This window comes from Hyla sarda, chromosome 8 (assembly GCF_029499605.1).
Source record: "Hyla sarda isolate aHylSar1 chromosome 8, aHylSar1.hap1, whole genome shotgun sequence".
Lineage (NCBI taxonomy): Eukaryota > Metazoa > Chordata > Amphibia > Anura > Hylidae > Hyla > Hyla sarda.
Window position 1 is genome coordinate 227,920,290 of NC_079196.1, and position 22,453 is coordinate 227,942,742.

Below are 22,453 nucleotides of genomic sequence, written 5' to 3' on the forward strand. Positions count from 1 at the left end.
TGGATATATATGTGTGTGTACATATGTGTATGTCTATGTACTGTGCCTGTGTGTGTGTGTGTGTGTTACTTCTGTGGATGACTATATATTAAGTGCATGTGTGTATCTATATCAGTGTTTCCCAACCAGGGTTCCTCCAGTTGTTGCAAATCTACAACTCCCAGCATGCCAGGACAGCCAAAGGCTGTAGTTTTGCAACCTCTGTAGGCACCCTGGTTGGGAAACACTGATTATTCTGTGTGTGTGATGCATGTACAGTATGTAATGTGTACAGTGTGTGTATGATGCATGTACAGTATGTAATGTGTACAGTGTGTGTGTGTATGATGCATGTACAGTATGTAATGTGTACAGTGTGTGTGTATGATGCATGTATAGTATAATGTGTACAGTGTGTGTGTATGATGCATGTACAGTATGTAATGTGTACAGTATGTGTGTGATGCATGTACAGTATGTAATGTATACAGTATGTTGTGTGTATGAAGCATGTACAGTATGTAATGTATACAGTATGTTGTGTGTGAAGCATGCATGTAGTAAGTAATTTTTACAGTATGTAATGTGTACAGTATGTGTGTTGTGTGTATGATGCATGTACAGTATGTAATGTACAGTGTGTGTATGATGCATGTACAGTATGTAATATGTACAGTGTGTGTGTATGATGCATGTACAGTATGTAATGTGTACAGTATGTTGTGTGTATGAAGCATTTACAGTATGCAATGTGTACAGTATGTTGTGTGTATGAAGCATGTACAGTATGCAATGTGTACAGTATGTTGTGTGTATGAAGCATGTACAGTATGCAATATGTACAGTGTGTGTATGATGCATGTACAGTATGTAATGTGTACAGTATGTTGTGTGGAGGGGGAACTGTGCCGCACCTAACGTGGAGGGGGAACTGTGCCGCACCTAACGTGGAGGGGGAACTGTGCCGCACCTAATGTGGGGGCCTCATATCGACATTCGCTCACGTTGCGCTCCCAGAATTCAAGGGCCGGCGTTACTACGTCCTGACGCCGGCCCTAGAGTGTGACGTGCGTGAACATCAAGGGGGGGGGCTCCATGTCCATTTTGCTTGGGGCTCCAAAATTCTTTCAAACGGCCCTGCCAATGGTTGTATGTGCCCAGATATATGTGTATGTTTTTATAAGGTATTACCAGGGATTTCATACCCAACTGTACTCTAAAAAGCTCAAAAGATCTCAATCTTTCAACTTTCAAGAAACTTTAGCATATATTTACTCATACTTTTCCTAAAATTGTTACTAATACTAATACAACCGCAAAAGCCATGTTACTTATTTTTCCCAATCCCTGTGTCATTTTCATCAAGGGCATTTTACTTAAAGGGGTATTCCAGGAAAAAAACATATATATATCTCAACTGGCTCCAGAAAGTTAAACAGATTTGTAAATTACTTCAATTAAAAAATCTTAATCCTTTCAGTACTTATGAGCTTCTGAAGTTAAGGTTGTTCTTTTCTGTCTAAGTCCTCTCTGATGACACCTGTCTCGGGAAACGTCAGTTTAGAAGAGGTTTGCTATGGGGATTTGCTTCTAAACTGGGCGTTTCCCGAGACACGTGTCATCAGAGAGGACTTAGACAGAAAAGAACAACCTTAACTTCAGAAGCTCATAAGTACTGAAAGGATTAAGATTTTTTAATAGAAGTAATTTACAAATCTGTTTAACTTTCTGGAGCCAGTTGATTATATTATATATAAATAAATAAATAAATAAAAAGTTTTTTCCTGGATAACCCCTTTAAGATTATATTTATTTGCCTATGTCAATGGGGCTTGCAGTAAAGCATCTCTCTAAAATGTTGTTAAAAACACCTCAGGCAAGACAGCAGCTCCCATAATATAGTGTACAAACAAAATAGAATAATGCAATACAGAAACGCCAAGGTTTCTCAAATGGCGCGGGACCTAACTAATCCTACCTGTGCGTAATAAGCAAAAACCAGGGGCCAGTGGGCAATTACAGCAGTATTAGGCCGACATGCAGCCTGCTCCCAGTTCCCACACTGGAGGGAACTGGGAGCAGACTGCATGTCGGCCTAATACTGCTGTAATTGCCCACTGGCCCCTGGTTTTTGCTTATTACGCACAGGTAGGTTAGCGTTAGGTCCCGCGCCATTTGAGAAACCTTGGCGTTTGTGTGTGGGCTCTGGTGTGTCCTTCATATAAGGATATACTGGCGAATGTCTCAATTTTAACATCAGTGTTGAGGGATTAGCCAATGTCATTGTATACATCTACCACAGTAGTGCACCCATATTCCTGTATTGTATTCTAATTGTTACACATCCACACCGTTTATCTGGTGTAGGATTCTATTGTGGCACTTGTAGTCCGCTGCAGGCATCCTCCATTGTATGCATTTTTATGCTGGGGATCGCCCCTTAGCAACGGACTACAAGGGCAGGATCTGCTCCCCCAGTATAAATGCACAACTGCATTTGGGGTTGAGCACCTCCAGCCATTTGAGACCACGTTTTTTGTTGCTGTTTACAAACAAAATAGAATCAGAAAAAAACAGGTTTCAGTATCTGTCTCTAATCTATATTAAAAACAAAACAAAAAGCGTGTGACTATGCATACTCTGAGGTGCAGAATCTACAACGCCCTTAGACACAAAGCCAACATGCTCGCTGCCATGGGCTCTAAAGATTCCTAGGTGGCAAATTAGCAGACAGAGTCATCAGCTTAATCCGGAGATCTGCATTTTCTGAGGCCCAGCCAATGCCTAACCTCCTCACTGTACCTCCACAGTTAACGGCACATGCTATTTGTAGGCCAAATACATAGTACCAAAAAAGGTAGGCTTAGGGTGGGTTCACACTACGTTTTCTCCCATACGGGAGCGCATACGGCAGGGGGGAGCTAAAACCTCGCGCTCCCGTATGCCTTCGTATGCGCTCCCGTATGTCATTCATTTCAATGAGCCAACCGGAGTGAAACGTTCAGTCGGCTCATTTTTGCGCCATATGCGCTTTTACAACCGGATCTAAAACTGTCGTCAACCACGGTTTGAGGTCCGGTTGTAAAAGCGCATACGGCGCAAAAATGAGCCGACCGGACCGAACGTTTCACTCCGGTCGGCTCATTGAAATGAATGACATACGGGAGCGCATAGAAAGGTATACGGGAGCGCGAGGTTTTAGCTCCCCCCTGCCGTATGCGCTCCCGTATGGGAGAAAACGTAGTGTGAACCCAGCCTTAGGCAGTAGGAATGCCATCCCTAGTACAGGAGCCATAGTCCCTTCAAGTTTTTAAAGCATGTTCTTTCTGTCCCTGCCACTAGATCAGTATTAAAGAGCAGAGTAACTGATCATATGTACAAAATTTCCTAAAACAAAAAGGTAATGCCATTTTTACCTAAAGTCTGCAAATCGATAATGCGTGGAATCAGATGGGTTGTCATCTAGCCAGTAATTGGAATCACCTTCCCTATATTTACTACAGTGTAAATGTTATTACTCTTCTTTGAGAACAGCCGCAGCTAATTGAGGAGTACCTAGAATTACAAACTTTCAGTGCTATAGTATTCAAAAAGTCCACAAAAAGCAAATCTGCACTGATGTTATTGCTCACATAAGGAGCACCTCAGGATGGCTTGCCATAGTCCATGGACCAGTGCAGAGAATGATTAGTTCTGTTGGCGGGATTATCTGGAAGAAGCATTGCCTACTTACCTGGCAGAGCAGGACATGAGAGTGCTACATTGCTGTGAGGTCATGCATTAGCCAACACAGGAGCCAAAAAGACTGACCTGTAGTCAGGATTGAGCACTGGGTTAAGATATCAGTGCAGGGCTGTGCTTTAACTGTTTTGCTGGTTATTCCGGTTGGCTGACCTTACTGAAATAGTGGCAGTGCAAACTGCTGTGCTCTTTTGAAAAGACTGACATGTAGTAGCAGTAGGGTAAGCCAGCGGGAGCCTTCCTTCTCCATAGCTAGTCTGCATCGAAGCCCCGTTAGCTATGGTTCAGAACGCATAGTGAGCTAAACCTATTGTAGAGATTCGTTGGGGCAGAGATTCAACTTGTGTTGAATGTTGGTGTTGAAATTGTTCCACGGAATATTGGATTATGTGGACAGGAACACTTTGTGCAGTTGCAGCAAATTACATGCAGGTCCTGACGTGCTCTGAACAGCCTGTTTTACACTGTAGCAGAGGCCTCAAACCTTTTATACCTTGTGAGTCACCTTCACCTTTAAATGATGGTTCAAGCCACATTTGACTCAAAAATTGATGAGAGAAAGTGGAGAAACGACGACGTTTGAAATGTCAAAAATTCCCTTATATTTTAAGGTGAAATTTGACACTAATATTCTACTATCCAAGTTGGCTCTAATGTCCGTTACTAGAACATATGGTCAACAAAGGACTGTGGAGGGCCACACAGAAGTGGTTTATAAACCTCTATAGGATTAAAGGGAATCTGTAAGCTCTATATGATGCACAGAGCTGACCAGCATTGGATAGTTGTTTGGATAATACATTGAATGGTACCTTTGATGGAGCTGGTAGTTAAGTTTGTTACAGTAATGCCAATAGCAGCACACGGAAAGAGATTAACATCTGTGGGCACCTGTGGTCGCTAACTACACGTGCTCCTACGGTAACCCATGGCACAGATGTGGAACTTCACTTCAGCTGTAAACCACGTCCTGTACAAAAGTCAAGCAGGGGAGCCCAAGGAGACGTGCCAAGCTTCAGCACTTTAGGAGCTGTCTCTAGACACTTGAATGCAACAGAGAAAGGCAATTTTTATAATAAAAAAATTTAATCGATTTATTTATAATCTATTATTCTAAAAGCTATCCAAAACTATGGTTAGCCCTACACATCACAGAGTTGATATATTCCCTTAAAGATCTGGGAACTGTCAACGTTCGAGAAGCAAACACACAATGCTTTTGGAGCCAATCCTTGCCTATACAACCCCTGTGGATGGTGCATTGTCCAGCTGATCTCAGTCATCTACAATGGTTAGAGTAGCCCTACTGTCCAACGTTTAGTCACACGTATCAGGGGAGACAGGGAGCACCAAGAAAATATTTCCTGCACCATTACACCTCCACCAGCCTGAACTGTTCACACCTGACAGGAAATGTTCATTGACTCGGCTTGTGTAAACCTAAACAGGTTTACATCTCTCTCCAACCCGTCTACTGAAATATCAAACAGCTGATATAATAGGAACGGTTTAGAAAAGTGAGGGAAGGTCCCCTCAAATGCAGAAAACTCAAGATCTGTTACATTAAAGCTTCTAGCAGGACCAAACAACTTTACTGGGGGTTCTTGTTAATAAGCCAAGGCCAGCTGAATTGTCATTCGCCTGGGCAAGAGGTGGCAAGAGGTTGCACTATGGGAAGCAGATGAGCTGGAGGAGGCAGCATGATGGACAATGTCTTGGCTTCATGCTGACATTACTGTGACATGAACTAACTACCCACTATACAGACCAGGACCCCGAGTGGTTCCTGTCGCTACCCCTAATGGCAGCAGCCTCTTTCAGCAACATAGAGACCCCCGGCTACATTGCAGACATAATTCAGTAATGAGGACCATGACAAAGATCAAGGTCGTAATCTGCCTATAAATTCTCCAGATCTCCGATTGATCTTTGGGATGTGCTGGACTTTCTGAAGTTTCAAGCCGAGCATCAGAATTGGGAAAAAAATGTATTTATGGGAGATTGAGCGTGGCACGGTTGTTGGTGCCAGACAGGCTGGTCTGGGGATTTCACAAATTGCTGATCTACTGGGATTATCATGCACAACCATCTCTAGGTTTTACAGGGAAGGGTCAGAAAAAAAAAGAAAATTCCTTGATGTCAGAAAATGGGCAGACTGGTTCAAGATGGCAAAATCAACAGTATCTTAAATAACCACTAGTTAGAACCAAGGTCTGCAGAATACCATCTCTGACCGCACAGTACGTCCAACCTTGAAGCAGATAGCTGACAGAAGGGGCCCTTTTGTGTGGTATTTTGCTTGCTGTAGCCTAAGAACAGAAAACAGGCTACAATTCACACAGGAACCAAAACTGGACAATGTACGATGGAAGAACGTTGTCTGGTCTGATGAGTCTCCATTCCAGCTGTGAAATCAGATGGCAGGGTAAGAATTTGGTGTAAACAACATGAAATCAGGAATCTATCCTACCTTGTCAGAGTGGTTCAGGCTGGTGCTGTAATGGTGTGGGGGACATTTAGCACACCTTGGGCTCCTTAGTACGAATTGAGCATGGTATAAACACAACAGTATACCTGTATTTTTACTGACCATGTTCATCCCTTTATGACCACAGTGGACCCATCTTCTGGCGATACTTCCAGCAAGATAATGCACCACGTCACATCTCTCCAATCTCTCATCCAATAGATCATTTCTGGGATGTGGCGGAATGAGAGATTCTCATCATGGATGTGCAGCAAACAAATCTTCAGCAACTAAGTGATGTCATGTCCAAATGGAGGAACTGTGTGATATCATGTACATATGGAGTGAAAACAATGAGGAATGTTTCTAGAACCTTGTATTAATATAATGCCACGAAGAATTAAGGCAAAAAGGGGGTCCAAGCTGGTACTAGCAAGGAGTTTCCTAATAAAGTAGGTCAGTTGTGAACTGAAAAAAAAAAAAAAAAAAAACTCACAAAAACTAAAAACATAGCCTAACAAATGCTATATACCCTTGAACTTTCTTCCTCAATTTTACTCAAAATAAAGAGCACTCATGTATAACTTGATGAATTTATTTATAAAATAAAAATACAAAGCAAAAAACAATGTCAAACTACAGTAAAATCACAGTATCATGAAACTGACACATTTAACAAAAAACACAACTAAACCATCAACACAAGCAGTTGACAAATTGAACTAAGAACTAGATGAAACTTAAACCAATGGGAATGCACACAATCACCAACATGACTGCTCAGTTATGCACAAGACGCAGGGGGTCAGCATTGCGGCCCGAGTCATGCAGGAACGGGGACAGGTAAGGATACAGCTTCTCCGTGAATGTGGCCCTGAACGTGTAGATAGCAGACATGTCATCAGCATTGTAGAAAGATATCTGACCTCCCTCGTAATCAACGTAGACCCCGATTCTCTTCGGCTTGGAGTTCAGGACCAAGGACTTGGAAGGAGACTCCAGAGCCTTGTAAGCATTGCCGTTCCTCAACCAGATGGCCCAGTAGCCATTCTTGGGGTTCAGCTTGATCTTTCCCTTGCGGTTGCTGGACTCGCTGGCCATACCAACATCCCAAGCGGTCTTGTCTCCTACTTCCACCTCCCAGTAATGGCGGCCAGAATCAAAGCCCTGAGAGCCCAGGACCAGGATGCACTGACTGAAGCGTTTGGGATTGTCAGGGAGTGGTAGTTTAGTATCTCCATATTTAACACTGGTCAGGCCTTCAGACAGGATCAAGTTAGGGTGCGCAGTGGAAGGGTCTAACATCATAGGGGACAAGTCTGAACAGAAACGATAAACAATGGAAAAAAAAATTTAGTTTGTAATTTAAGTTTGTAAAAAAAAAAAAAAAAAAAAAAAAAAAAAAAAAAGAGCGGTGCAATAGTCAACAACTATAAAGTTGCCAGCAAAGTAGGACAGCACCATCATCACAAAACTACGGTCTAAAAGGTCTGTCCAAGACAATGCCTGCATGAAGACTACATCGTTTCTTCATGCTCATATTTACTCACATTCCACCATGTAAACATAGACTGATGGTGCAAGACCGCCATATACTAATTTTAAAGGAGAGCTCCTATTGGGACTGGGAATAAAGTAAATGCAGAAAATATAAACATCTGATCTACCAGGAAGTGCACAAGTCAATAAATGATATAAATATACACTGACCAGCCATAGCATCAACATCATCTGAGTAACATTGTGCGAGTTCCTCTCGTTCTCCGACTTATCAAGGCCTGGACATCACAAGACCTCTGAAGGTGTCCTGTGGTACCTGGCAGCAAGACATCAGCACCGGATCCTGTAATTCATGAGGTGCGGCCTCCATGGATGGTACTTATTTCTTCAGCACATCACACAGATTGATCAGATGAGATCTGGGGAATCTGGAGTTACCACCTTGATCTTTGTCATGTTCCTCATTCTTGTACAATGTCTACAGTGTGGCTGGGGAGTGTTACCGCACTGATAGAGGTCAATGCCATTAGGGAGTCCCACTGCTGCTACACAAGAGGCTACGATTCCTTACACATTTTACACTTGCCCATTCTTCCTGCTTTTAATACACCAGCTTCCATAACTGATCTCTTTCCCAATAACACATCCCACCGCTTGACAGACGTAATTCTCACTATGTTATCAAGGTTATAAATTCCACCCGTAGTTTGAACCACTTCCCACCACCACTCAATATAAATCCTAGGTGCTGATACCCTTGTGCAGCCAAGGCATATACATCTATTAGGTACACTAACTGCTTGTTAACACAAAAAGCTAAATCAGACAATCACATGGCAATTACTCAATGCTTTTAGACGTGGTCAAGACAACTTGCTGATGTTTCCACCAAAATGAAAATGGGGAAGAAAAGCCATGTAAGTGGCTGTGAACGTGTCATGTTTGTTGGTGCTAAACGGGCTGATCTACTGGGATTTTTATCTACAACCATCTCTAAGGTTTACAGAGAATGGCTCAAAGCAACTGCAGGGCAGTTGTGTGGTGAAAACACCTGAAAATCCAAATTATGGCTTATTTTTTGCGCCACCAATTCTACTTTGCAATGACAGTCATTTGACCCCAAAATCCACTGCGAAATGGTAAAAAAAAAAAAAAAAAAAAAAAAAATCATTGTGAGACAAAATTGAAAAAAAAAAAAAAAAAAAAAAGCCATTTTGTCACTTTTGGGGGCTTCTGTTTCTACGCAGTACATTTTTCAGTAAAAATGACCCCTGATCTTTATTCTGTAGGGCCATACGATTAAAATGATCCCCTACTTATATAGGTTTGATTTTGTATTACTTCTGGGAAAAAACAACTACATGCACGAAAATTTATACGTTTAAAATTGCCATCTTTTGACCCCTATAACTTATTTTTCCGCGTGCAGGGCAGTATGAGGGCTAATCTTTTGTGCCGTGCTCTGAAGTTTTTATCGGTATCATTTTTGTTTATTTGGACTTTTCAATCGCTTTTTATTCATTTTTTGTGGTATAAAGTGTGACCAAAAAGACGCTATTTTGGACTTTGGAATTTTTTTGCACATACGCCATTGACCATGCGGCTTAATTAACAATATATTTTTATGGTTCGGTCATTTCCGCACGCGGCGATACCACGTAGGTTTATTTTTAATTACAGTTTTTTTTTTTAAATGGTTAAAGGGGGGCGATTCGAACTTAGGGAAGGGGTTAACTAATCATAATCAACTTTTTTTGTTTACACTTTTTTTTCAATGTTATAGCTCCCTCTAAGGGAATATAACATGCATTACATTGATTCCTCACACTGATCACCGCTATAGCATAGTATAGCGATGATCAGTGTATTCGGCACTTGACTGCTCCTGCATGGAGCTCAGGCATGAAGAAGTCAATCGCCAATCGGACGCCGAGGAAGCAGGTAGGGGACCTTCCTCGAGCGTCCTAGTTGATCGGAACAGCGCGGTTTTACCGCGGTGGCCCCAATCAGCCCGACTGAGCTGCCGGGAGTGTTTTTTTTTTTACTTTAGATGCGGCGATCACCACGTGACCCAGCATTATAGAACTGGGTATACAGGTATGCCCTGCATCCTTAAGAGGTTAATAACAGCGGAGAATGGGCAGACTAGTTAGATATTGCCAGAAAGGCAAACTCGAATAAACTGGTTACAACCAAGGTCTGCAGAATACCATCTCTGACCGCACAACATGATTAACCTAAAGCAGATGGGCTACAGCAGCTGAAGACCACACCAGGGTCCACTCCTGTCAGCTAAGAACAGGAAAGAGACTACAATCCCCACAGGTTACATTTAAATGGCAAGGTCAGAATTTGACATAAACAACATGAAAGAATGGATCTATCCTGCCATCAGTGGTTCAGGCTGATTGTGGTGTAAGGATGTGGGGGGATCATTTTCTATGAACACTATGGGTCCCTTCGTACCAAATGAGCACCCTGAGGAAGGTCACAAAATGTGCATTGGGGTTCTGGAGCAGCACAAAAACAATACAGCATAAGAAGGGAGTTTTAAATTTAGTTTAGCTCACTATACACTACAGTTTATTGAGGGTTTATAGTAGGGATCGACAGATATAGTTTTTTTAGGGCCGATACCGATAATCGGTGGAGGTTACGGCCGATAGCCGATAACTTATACCGGAATACCGGTATAAGTTATCGGCTATTTATCCCCCCGCGACACCACTGCAGATCATTGATTTAAAGCGGGCGCTTTAAATCAATGCACTGCAGTGGCTTTTGCGGTGCCATAGGCCGCCGCCACCCGCTTCTCTCCCCCTGCCTGTCCGGGGGTCCTGAGTCCTATCACCGCCACCGCCCCCCCCCACCACCACATAGTTTATAGAGCAGTTGCTTTTAAATGGTACATGCGATGACACACGCCCATATATACACACACTTTTTTTTTTTATATAACCCTTAGAATAAGTAATCAAGGCTGAACTTTTCTCTCTGTTGGACATCTGAAAACCTTGGTCTTGAATGTTAATGTTATGGCTGGCCAGTGTATACTCCAAGCATCATTTCATTAGTTCACCCCATTAAGAAGGGTAATATGATCACTTATATAACTATTAACACTGTGCAGGTCATTGCAATATATAAGCCAGAGGGCAAAACAGGATTACACATGCCTAAGTCTGCACCAAAGACAGAACACAGGCAGCAATGGACAAATGGATGTTTCTGCCACTGTCCTCTGCTTTAAATAAAAAAGGATTCAAAATTTGGAAATCCTGTTTCCACATGTTCAGTATAGGTGACCCTATGATAGCCAGTACTTACACGGCACAATGAAAGATTGCATCTGCTTCCAAACAGAGTATTGAATGGGTCCTTTGAAAGTTCCCTGACACAGATCCTTGGAGAGAAGAGTGTTCCCGGCCACCATCACATCCTTCTGCTGCTCCTGGCACCTGGACAGAAAGTTATCAAGATCAGCAAAAAACAGTCGAGCGCCTTAAAAATCAAATTATTAGTGATAGAAAAGTGCTGGAAACTTACTTCTCAATGAATGACTTGATGCCCTGTAGGGAATAATAAATAAATAAATTAATGGGGGGAAAAAAAAAATTATTAAAGGGGTACTCCGGTGGAAAACTTATTTTTTTAATTAACTGGTGCCAGAAAGTTAAACAGATTTGCAAATTACTTCTATTAACATTTTTTAATGCTTTTAGTACTTTTTAGCAGCTGTATGCTACGGAGTAAATTCTTTTTGAATTTATTTTTTGTGTTGTCCACAGTGCTCTCTGCTGACACCTCTGTCCGTGTCAGGAACTGTCCAGAGCAGCATAGGTTTCCTATGGGGATTTTCTCCTGCTCTGGACAGTTCCTGACACGGACAGAGGTGTCAGCAGAGAGCACTGTGGACAATACAAGAAGGAAATAAAAAAATAAAAAGATTTTCCTCTGTAGCAAACAGCTGCTAAAAAGTACTGAAAAGATTAAGATTTTTTAATAGAAGTAATTTACAAATCTGTTTAACTTTCTAGCACCAGTGCATTTAAAAAAAAAAAAAGTTTTCCCACCAGAGTATTCTTTTAAGAAAACAAAGGAGATTTGCGTAAATTTAAAACTTATGATTGCCGGGGATCCGACCACTTGGTTCCCTTGTGATCTTGAGAACAAAACTCCTGAATATACTGTTTGAATGCCAAAGGCTGCTCTTTATCATCCTTGGCTGTGCCACAAAATATTTACAGGACAGCCCCATAAACCGTACACAAGAGGTCACAGGAAAGTGATCAGCGGCACGTACCGTGAGGAAAGAGATGGAGTCCGTATCGTTCATCCTCTCGTTGGCCATAGTAATGGTCTGTTTAATGTTGTCCTGGTTATCCTGCATCTTGACCTGGTTCTCTTCCATCTCCTTCAGCAGGGTTTCTCCCTGTTCCTGAAGCTGCTCCAGAAGCTTCTCCTGTCGCTCCTTCAAGAACGAGTGCAGTTTCTCAAACTCTGATACAATGTGCTGCCTGAACTCAGAGACATTTGCCTGAGAAGAAACAAGATAACACTATACCCATCTACAATACACAAGGCGGCCAATGGTTAGTAACAGACTCACAATTGGCTTCTCTCAACTACAGTCGGATCACTCACCTTGTGCTGCTCAACCTTCTCACTTTGTTGGGTTGTCAGCTGTTCAGTCACCTTAAGGGCTTCTTCTAATGGAGCCACAATGGACGACAGCTCTGACTGCAGAGAAAACAATATTTGGTAATGGTCATCACTGCAGGTGAACTCATTAACATTTAAAAAATGTGGCTTATGTACATTGAAGTAGTTTTGCAAATATCTTTACAGACAATGGATTATATTAAGTTATATGGTGCATCATGGAGTATTGTGTGCAGTACTGGAGACCATATCCTCAAAAGGATAGATACACTTTGGGGAGAGTTCAGAGAAGGTACTAAACTAGTACACGGATTGCAGGATAAATAAAAAAATAAAAAAACTATATATATATTAGGGATCGACCGATTATCGGTATGGCCGATATCGATTTTGGGCATTATCGGTATCGGCAATTACCTTGCCGATAATGCCCCGCCCCCCGCTGACCCGCCGCACCGCGACGCACCCCCCACCGTAGTGCTGGGCGGTATACCGGTATGGATTTTTGCCCATACCGCTATATCGGTCGGGCCCCTCCCCCACCCTCCGAGTCAATAAAATAAATAAATAAATAAATAAACTTACCCGTAATGGGGGTGGTTCGGGCCATTCCGGGTGGAGGGTGCACCAGTACGGGCTGTCCTTCTCCGGGGGTCCTCTTCTCCACTCCAGGCAGGCTCCGGCCTAGTACGCTGCATAGACGCCGCTACGTCAAGTGAGTCGCTGCGCACGGGCGTCACGGAGTCTATGCAGCGTACTAGGCCGGAGCCTGCCCGGAGTGGAGAAGATGACACCTGGAGAGGAAGGACAGCCCGGACCGGTGCACCCTCCACCCGGAATGCCGCCGGACACTACAGGAAGGAAGGATGGATGGCCCGGACCACCCTGACAGGTAGGGGAGAGATGCGGGTGGTGGCGGCGGCAGCTGCGGCCTGTGGCACCGCAAAAGCCACTGCAGTGCATTGATTTAAAGCGCCCGCTTTAAATCAATGATCTGCAGCGGTGTCGAGGGGGGATAAACAGCCGATAACTTATACCGGAATATCGGTATAAGTTATCGGCTATCGGCCCTAACCTCCACCGATTATCGGCATCGGCCCTAAAAAACCGATATCGGTCGATCCCTAATATTTTATTTATTTATATATTATATATACATATACACACACACACATTATATATATATATATATATATATATATATATATATATATATATATATATATATATATATATACACATACACACATAATAATAATAATAATAATTACCAGGAAAGGTTAAAAGGACCTTAACATATATGGAAGAAAGAAGAGAGGGCATATGATAGAAACGTTTATATACAGTGACCCCCCCCCCCCCCCCGACCTACGATGGCCCCGACATACGACCGGCAACGCAGAGCGAGGATGCCGGGGAAGCAGAGGCCTTGCCGGAGCGTCGGGGACACCCCGGGAACGCGGCGACAGCGATGGACGGAGACATCCAGGGCAGCGGTGACGGTCTGGAGCAGCAGGGACAGGCGAGTACAACTTCCTCTGCCAGTGGTCTACAACCTGCGGACCTCCAGATGTTGCAAAACTACAACACCCAGCATGCCCGGACAGCCGTTGGCTGTCTGGGCATGCTGGGTGTTGTAGTTTTGCAACATCTGGAGGGCCGCAGGTTGTAGACCACTGTCCTATACTTTACATTGCACGGATCCCTCAACGGTAGCAAAACTACCACCAAGAGTACAAAGGTTTCTGCAGTGATATCAGGAAGTATTACTTTACTGAGAGAGTAGTGGATGCATGGAATAGCCTTCCTGCAGAAGTGGTAACTGCAAATACAGTGAAGGACTGAAAGCATGCATGGGATAGGTATAAGGCTATCCTTCATATAAGAATGGGCCAGGGACTATTCATAGTATTCAGAATATTGGGAAGACTAGATGGGCCGAATGGTTCTTATCTACCCACACAATAAAGGGGTATTCCAGGAAAAACTTTTTTTTATATCAACTGGCTCCAGAAAGTTAAACAGATTTGTAAGTCACTTCTATTAAAAAATCTTAATCCTTCCAATAATTATCAGCTGCTGAAGTTGAGTTGTTATTTTCCGTCTGGCAACAGTGCTCTCTGCTGACACCTCCGCTTGTCTCGGGAACTGCACAGAGCAGAAGAGGTTTGCTATGGGGATTTGCTTCTACTCTGAACAGTTCACGAGACATGAGAGCACTTAGACATAAAAGAACAACTCAACTTCAGCAGCTTTAAGTACTGAAAGAATTAAGATTTTTTAATAGAAGCAATTTACAAATCTGTTTAAACTTTCTGGAGTCAGTTGATATATGAAAAGTTTTTTCCTGGATAACCCCGTGGAAACTTTTTATTTTTTAAATCCACTGGTGCCAGAAAGTTAAACAGATTTGTAAATCACTTCCATTAGGGGCTGTATACTAAAGAGAAATCCAAAAAAGAAATGCATTTCCTGTGATGTCCTGACCACAGTGCTCTATGCTGACCTCTGCTGTCCATTTTAGGAACTGTCCAGAACAGGAGAAAATCCCCATAGCAAACATATGCTGCACTGGACAGTTCCTAAAATGGACAGCAGAGACTGTGGTCAGGACATCACAGGAAATGCATTTCTTTTTTGGATTTCTCTTTAGTATACAGCCCCTAAAAAGTACTGGAAGAATTAAGATTTTTTAATAGAAGTGATTTACAAATCTGTTTAACTTTCTGGCACCAGTTGATTTATAAAAAAAATAAATAAAAAAAATAAATAAATAAATAAAAAAGGTTTCCACAGGAGTACCCCAGGGGAAGGGAGACCTGTCCAGAGAAAGTTGCTCAGTTGCCATTAATAACCAATCAGATTCTTTCATTTTTAACAAGGCCTCTGCAAAATGAAAGAAGCAATTGTATTGGTTGCTACAGGCAACTTTTCCTTTGCACAGGTTTTGATGAATCTCCCCCTCTGTGGTTTTTACTGCCATCACCGCATTTTACTAGCGAATTCCTAAATAGCTATTACCAGGGATTCTATACAGTGACCCCTCGACCTATGATGGCCCCAACATACGATAATTTCAACATGCGATGGCCTCTCAAAGGCCATCGCATGTTGAAGGCAGCATCAACATACGATGCTTTTATATGTCGGGGCCATCGCATAAACGGCTATCCGGCAGCACAGACTGCTTCAGCTGCTACCGGATAGCCGTTCACGGTGCCCCGTGTGGTCCGCTGATGATCACTTACCTGTCCTTGGGGCTCCGGCGCGTCCTCTTCAGGATCCTCTGCATCGTCGGGGCTCTCCATCGACATCACGTCGCTACGCACGCCGTCCCGTCATCCAATAGGAGCGGCATGCGTAGAGACGTGATTGTGGCGATGGAGAGCAAGGATGCCGGGGAAGCAGAGGCCTTGCCGGAGGGTCGGGGACACCTTAGGGATGCGGCGACAGCGATGGACGGCGACATCCAGGGCAGCGGTGACTGTGCGGAGCGGCGGGGACATGGGAGTACAACTTCCTCTAACAGTGGTCTACAACCTGCGGACCTCCAGATGTTGCAAAACTACAACACCCAGCATGCCGGATCCCTCAACATGCGATGGTTTCAACAAACGATGGTCCGTTTGGAACGTATTACCATTGTATGTTGAGAGACCACTGTACTCAACTGTTTCTATGTATTAGAGCTGCATTCACAGTTCTGCAGGACTTGCCAATTACATAGAAAGTATGCCCCTCTACAGTAGGGAAAGCTTTACACAAGTGACTGGAGATTAAACTAATTCATTGAGCTCTAAAATATAAAAACATTCATTCCATTTGTTGTTGCACAAGGATGTTGCTTTCCAAGTGTCAAGCTGGATGTGACAAATGATGTAGCCCAAAGTCTAGACAATTAAGAATAAAAAAACACTTTCTAAACCTCTTTGCAGATTAAGCTTCTATAGGAATAACGGAGGATAGAATTCTGGTGGTGTTCGAGTACAGGATAGCAGAACTCCTAGCTTGGTCTACTGCTGACATATTTAACCCCAATGTGACCAGTCTAATAAGTAAAATACAACAGAGCTGCCTACACTGTAGGAGAAGTTCGAGATCTATGGCCACGAGTACCTGAATTTTCCTCACAACTTACCCTGTACACTCCCACAGCATCCAGGATGGGCAGGAAGGTGTGACTTGCGTGTTTCAGAGAGTCCCGGCAGATAACGCAGCTCAGGGTCCCATCATCCTTGCAGTAGAGCTTCAGCCTCTCATCGTGCTCAGGACAATTCTCAGCAAGTTTAGGCTTCTCTGTAGATTTAACCGGGGTCAGGGTGGGAGTGCTGCCAACGGTCTTCTTCACCAGGTTAGCCAGGGCCCGATTGGTGGTGTACCTCTTATCAGTGATTACTTCCTTACAGTCAGGGCAGGTAAAGGATTCTTGGCCATTCCAGGCCTTGTCAATGCAGTTACGGCAGAAGTTATGGCCGCATTCCACCATGACGGGATCCTTGAAGAGCTCGCTGCACAGAAGACAAGTCAACTCTTCTGCAAAATCCCCGGATGCAGCTGCTGAATTAGTTGTTGGAGCACTTTCAACATCAACCTTCACTTTCTAAAGAAATTAGAATAAATTGGGGCAAAAAGTTAACAATGGCAGTATTATAAATCACAAAATCAAACTTCTAGAAGGTTAAAAGAGAAAATAGGCATCAGTCTGTAACAATAACACACGTTAGGTTCACTGAGTAATTGTGTACACAAAATATATATCAATCAGAGCTTTAGGCAACTTATAAGACCTTACACATGTTCTTTAAGTACAGTAAACGGGTGACTGCTGTGCAGTGAGAGCAGAACATTTTCCAGGGAAGAGCGGTTCATCGCTGCCATATGGAAAGACTTTTAAAGAAAACAGAACATTTCCAGAGTTTTATGTGAACCCTGCAAACAACTATAAGGACATTTGTTGTGTGTCCGTTTTGTGTCTCAGCATAAGTTATACTTAGTGAGTGGCTTGAGCAATTTCTTTGTGCAGTAGAAACACCACTTCCAAGCATCCCATCCAACCTGTAAGCTTCTGCACATGCACAAATCTGTTCCTACTCCGGGATGGGTCAAAAACATTAAGACATTTAATTAAAAAGTGTTGCAACTGTAAAGTATTGTGAGACTTGTGTCATGATGCAGTCTGCAATGAAAGAGCAACTCAACGTTAACTAGAAAAAAATTTAAATAATGTAACATCTTCACTAAAGCACTTTATATTATAAAAATTTTACTTTTTCCCTTTATAGATGAGACGAGACAACTTCAGTGGAAACTGAGCTGCAGTAACCCAGCAGGCCACTAGTCTGCTTCTGGGCTTTGTTCACAGTGTAAGGGGGTACAGCGGCACGGATGTTCTGATCCACCTCCACTCACATACCGATTGCCTATCCTTAGGAAAGGCTAGAAAAAAATAATGTCCCTACAAAGATCATGACATAAATGTATATGATGGTGTCATTATGGAGCTATAAAGGGGCCTTAGAAGTTGGGCCCTATCCATACCCATTGGCTCAAGTGCTAACAGCGGCCATGGAGCGATTTCTTTTGCCCACTATTTTAAAAACCACTGTCAAAAAGTTATTGGTGTCCAGAGGCTGGATTGCAAGGAGCAGATCCAGTAGCCAGAGGCTACAATGAACTATCTAGCGCTACAGCCTGCCTATAGAAGGCTGTAGCAAAAAAGAGTGTTGATCTAATGGATCAATGTACTGTATTACAGTGATCTGTATGAGCAATTGAAGGATTGCTAACACAAGTGCTCTAATGTTAAAAAAAAAATTAAAAAATTACATTCCAAAAGGTGCAGAAAAAGTAAAGAATTTTGTTCAGATCACATCAGACAAATTGCAATAAAAAGTGATCAAAAAGTCACATATATGCAAAATTAGTACCAATATAAATTACAGATCAGAAAAACGGCCCTGTAGACCAAGAAATTAAGTTATAGCGGTCAGAACATGCCAATTTTAAGCATATTTACTTAAAGTAGTAAAATAAAACAGCTAAATAAATTTGGTATCGTAAGAGTATTGAGACAGAAGGAAGATGACATGTCAGTTTTACCATGAAGCTCAGTGTGAAAACTAAACCCCCCAAAATTAGCAAAACTGTGTTGTATTTAAATTCATCTTTACCAAACAAGTATTTTTGTTCCACTTCGCTGTACAATTTATGGTAAAATGAAAGGTGTCATTACAAAAGACAATTGGTCACTTAAATGGCTCTACAGATGGAAGATAAAAAAAATAAAAAATATAGGAAGTAAAAAAAACAAATTTCCGCATCAGAGGTTAATTTACTATAAAATTATGATAATCTGCTGTATGCAATACATTTGAAATGCCTAAAAAAAAACAGACATAAATGGAGGCTCCAAGGCAGCGCTGCAGATTGTAATGAGGGGGCAACAACCAGGTTGAGTCCTCTTACAGAGGCACATAGTTGCTCAATACGAGTGCCGACTATATTAACAAATGGTAGCATTTATTTTGCTTTATATTACATAGAGAGTTGTGCTGCTGAAAAGAGATTTTTGAGGCTTCACAAAAGATGTAATCATCTGATGAACTACCCTTTGCTTGTTCATTTCCTGAAAGTCTAAGGCTCTGTTCACTCTGAGGAATTTCCCAGCATTATTCTGCTTCAAAATTACACATGGACATTCCAGTGCAGCAGAATCCCATTGCCTCCAATGGGATTCTGCTGCACAGTGCACACTACAGAATTTCAGTGGTGGAGTTTTCATTGCCAAAATAAAGATCCATCTATGGGGACAGCAAAGTCTGTGCAGTACAGAGTGATTCAGGGCGCCCTTGGATTCTCCAGAAGGAATATTTCAGGCCAGAGAATCCTTAATGTGAACCCAGCCTAATAGTAAGACACATGGTGATACAAAGCTGCTGCCAAGAAGCCTATAAAGCATCTATAAGATGCAGGGTACACACACACACAAAGTATAAGCCTATTTTCACATAGGTTTAATATGGTGAGAAAATCCACAGCAGCAGAGATGTGATCGATGTAGGGAAAAAGATCTTTTACATGCTGAAAAAAATTTAAAAAATTGCAGTAGATTCATGTGAAAACTGACATGGTGTATATATACTGTGGATTTTCCTCACCTACTTCAATATGGGGAGGGGAGTAAAAATTTACAATGTTAGGCTAAGTTCAATCTTCCAAACGTCCACGCAGAAAATCTCCGTGTGGACATTCGAGGCTTTCCGGCGCTAAGACCGCACGGGAATGTGCTGTCTCAGACGGCTATGCATCCCGTGTGGAGTCTGCAGAAAAAAATGCACAGGTTTATTCTTTCTGCAGACACAGAAGTTGGAATTTCCGTGCCAGAAACATCTGACGTGGAAATCCCACCGTGTGCACAGTGCAGCAGAACCCTATTGAATACAATGGGACTCTGCTGCTCTGGAATCTCTGCACGTGTGAACATGGCCTAAGGGTTAATAAGCACTAGGACATGCAGCGTCTCGATGCCTCATCAATGGCAATGTACAGTTTCAAGCAGATTCTGCCGAAAGTATGAACATGCTCAGTCTTTTGGCAGAATACGGAATTTGAATATCTGCTGCAGAAATTCTGCAGTGTGCATGGTCAGCAGAATCCCATTGAAAACAATAGAAGGCTACTGAGTGGAGACATTCTGTAGTATAAATGGGCACCATTCCAAATATGATTTTGTTGGAAAAACGCTGCTGATCAGCAAAATTTGCAAGTGTGTTTTTTTTAAATACTTTGATATTTGGTGTGAATTTGCCACTGCAGATTTGGGAAATGTAGAAAATGCTAGAGATTTCCACAGTAAATCAGAAAAATATCTTCAGCCTATATAAAGCTAGGAAGCTCGTAATCTGCTAATGAAATCATTGAAGAAGAGAGAGTCAGTATATCACAAGGTCATGTCGTATGACAACAAATTAAGGTAAAATAAAAGCAAAACATACAACATTAAATTGTCTTTATTTATCAAATAAAATTGTGACACAGTAAGCGCCATATAGTAAAGAAGAGACCTCTGATTCAATGTGGCAATCAATACAGGAATCAGAATAAACGGGATTGCAAAGCACTGGATCCCAAAAAAAAATGTAAAAATAAAAAAAGGTGTCCTCCAATACTCCTCCAGAGACCACTGACATCAGAACATCCTGAGGAGTTCTGTTCAACATTAAAGAGGACATTTTGGTGAAATATGAATTTATCATTGCCTTAGAAGCATAAAGCTGTGGTCACACAGCAAAGTCGCAGGCATCCATCGGGAATATTTTGACATATACCCAAAACAGCTATAGGCCACAATGCAAATAAATAAATGATATTATATACTGTGTTGGCCTACTGTATAGGAAAGCGCAGCCTGCCATAATTTCCTATATTGTAAAAAAATAAGGCACGCAAAGGTCCTAATAAAGCCATAAGGACACTCCTTTGGTCTGTAGCTATGTTCAGTGTATGTGTTCACTTGTATGCTGTGTGAACGTAGCATCCACTGGCCAATGTAACAGGCTCCCACCTTGTCAGATCAGGAAAACCATTCTTACATCTTCCTTAGGGAAAGGCTTTTTTGAACAGAATCCCATCCTTGGCTCTAAACATAAAGCTTATGCATGGAGCCTTATGAGTGTTTGTCTCTTTCCCAAAACTTCACCTAAAAAGAGTCTTAACAAGGCCTAATATTTTCAATGTTAATTTCCTCTTTAACCAGATATATATTTTGTTTAGAAATAAAAAAAATGATATAAATTATAAAAAAGTTAATGTGGTGATCTGGGTCTGGTCAATGGAGGTAGGGGATAATGTGGTTACTCTGCCAGCAGAAAGAGTAGATCTAGCGACGACAACTGACAGAGTAGACCAGGAGGACTGAACCCCGTATTACCTTCGCCTCTGGTGCATCATCCTCATTTTTACGTTTTGGAGCAGCTTTTCCATCCTCTGTTGTTTCCGGCTCTGTATTGTTAGTCGCCTGCCCTTCTTTCACTGGTTTGGGAATCACCAGTCGGGTTTTGTCCACCCATTCGTTTTGGCGACGGTTCACTGTGGAAACAAGTGAGCTCACACAATCAGGTGAAAATAGTGGTAGAACTTTTAGTGCAACACTTACCTGATCGGCAGCAAGGGACAGTGAATGGTCCTGAACGTACTAGAGAGGAAATACTACTTGCAAAAGGTAACATAAGGAGAGTTAAAAATTAAAATGTTTTAATGTTCCCATTTGACGGAGCTGGCCGTCTCACATCAATGTCTCTACATGTGCAGCCATGGTGGTATAAAGACCATAAAACAGACTGGGACAACATAAATGATACCAGATCCACTACAAAACAAATCAAAGATTCCCGTTTTGTATGCGGACAGTAATGTGACCAGTACCAGCATTGCAGTTTCTGACCTGCAGCATCATGGGTATTAGGCAATAGCCAATATGAGAAAAATAGAAACACTAGATGCCAAATTGCCCATGGCGGCTGGCATGTCCCTTCTCCAAGGGGAGAACATTTACCACAGCTGGGTAGATCTGCCCCAAAAGCTGTCTCCACTCCTTACATCCAAAGACAAACTGCGGAGCAAAGAGATCAGTGGCTCTTGTTAACCTATAGCACAACAAACTGTGCTAATAATGGCAAGCGGGGTCACATATTGCTACACCTGGCACTTCAGAAAGTAAGGCAACAAGAGACAGAAATGCAGAAGATTTTCCATAGTAAAAAAAAAAAAATTATAATAATAATCAGCAGCAGTTTCAAATAAATCTGCACCACGTTGTGTTATTTCCAAGTGGAATATATGTATAAAAAAAATTCAATGTGGCAGATTTTGCTGTTGATCTGAACTTCCATAGCAATATCCACAACAACTGTGGGTATTGGCTTTCCCGATTAAGTCAATGGGGAAAATTCACAATAAATTTGCAGCATTTAAAATTTGCACTGCAGGTTAATTTGCACACGGATTGTGGAGATTCTACAAAATCTATGCTGCAGATTTTCCTCATGCACATTTGCTGCAGAATAACTGCAGTGTTTCTGACCCTATGAGAATATACCCAAAAAG

The 22,453-nt window shown here is 42.2% G+C and overlaps 1 protein-coding gene across 11 annotated transcripts in view; it reads right to left on the reverse strand.

The window, feature by feature from the left end:
• The window catches only part of LOC130283977 (nuclear factor 7, brain-like), a 168,709-nt gene that overhangs the window by 50,249 nt on the left and 96,007 nt on the right, over positions 1–22,453 (reverse strand). For 5 of the 11 annotated variants that reach the window (XM_056533804.1, XM_056533813.1, XM_056533809.1 and 2 more), the window contains exons 3-8: positions 21,279–21,436; positions 16,488–16,949; positions 12,332–12,427; positions 11,991–12,224; positions 11,234–11,256; positions 11,015–11,145 (exon numbers count right to left, since the gene is read on the reverse strand). In XM_056533804.1, coding sequence (XP_056389779.1) covers positions 11,015–11,145; positions 11,234–11,256; positions 11,991–12,224; positions 12,332–12,427; positions 16,488–16,949; positions 21,279–21,436 — 1,104 coding nt within the window. The remainder of the gene's footprint in view (positions 1–11,014; positions 11,146–11,233; positions 11,257–11,990; positions 12,225–12,331; positions 12,428–16,487; positions 16,950–21,278; positions 21,437–22,453) is intronic. The other 6 variants (XM_056533814.1, XM_056533815.1, XM_056533807.1 and 3 more) reach the window with 3 other exon arrangements.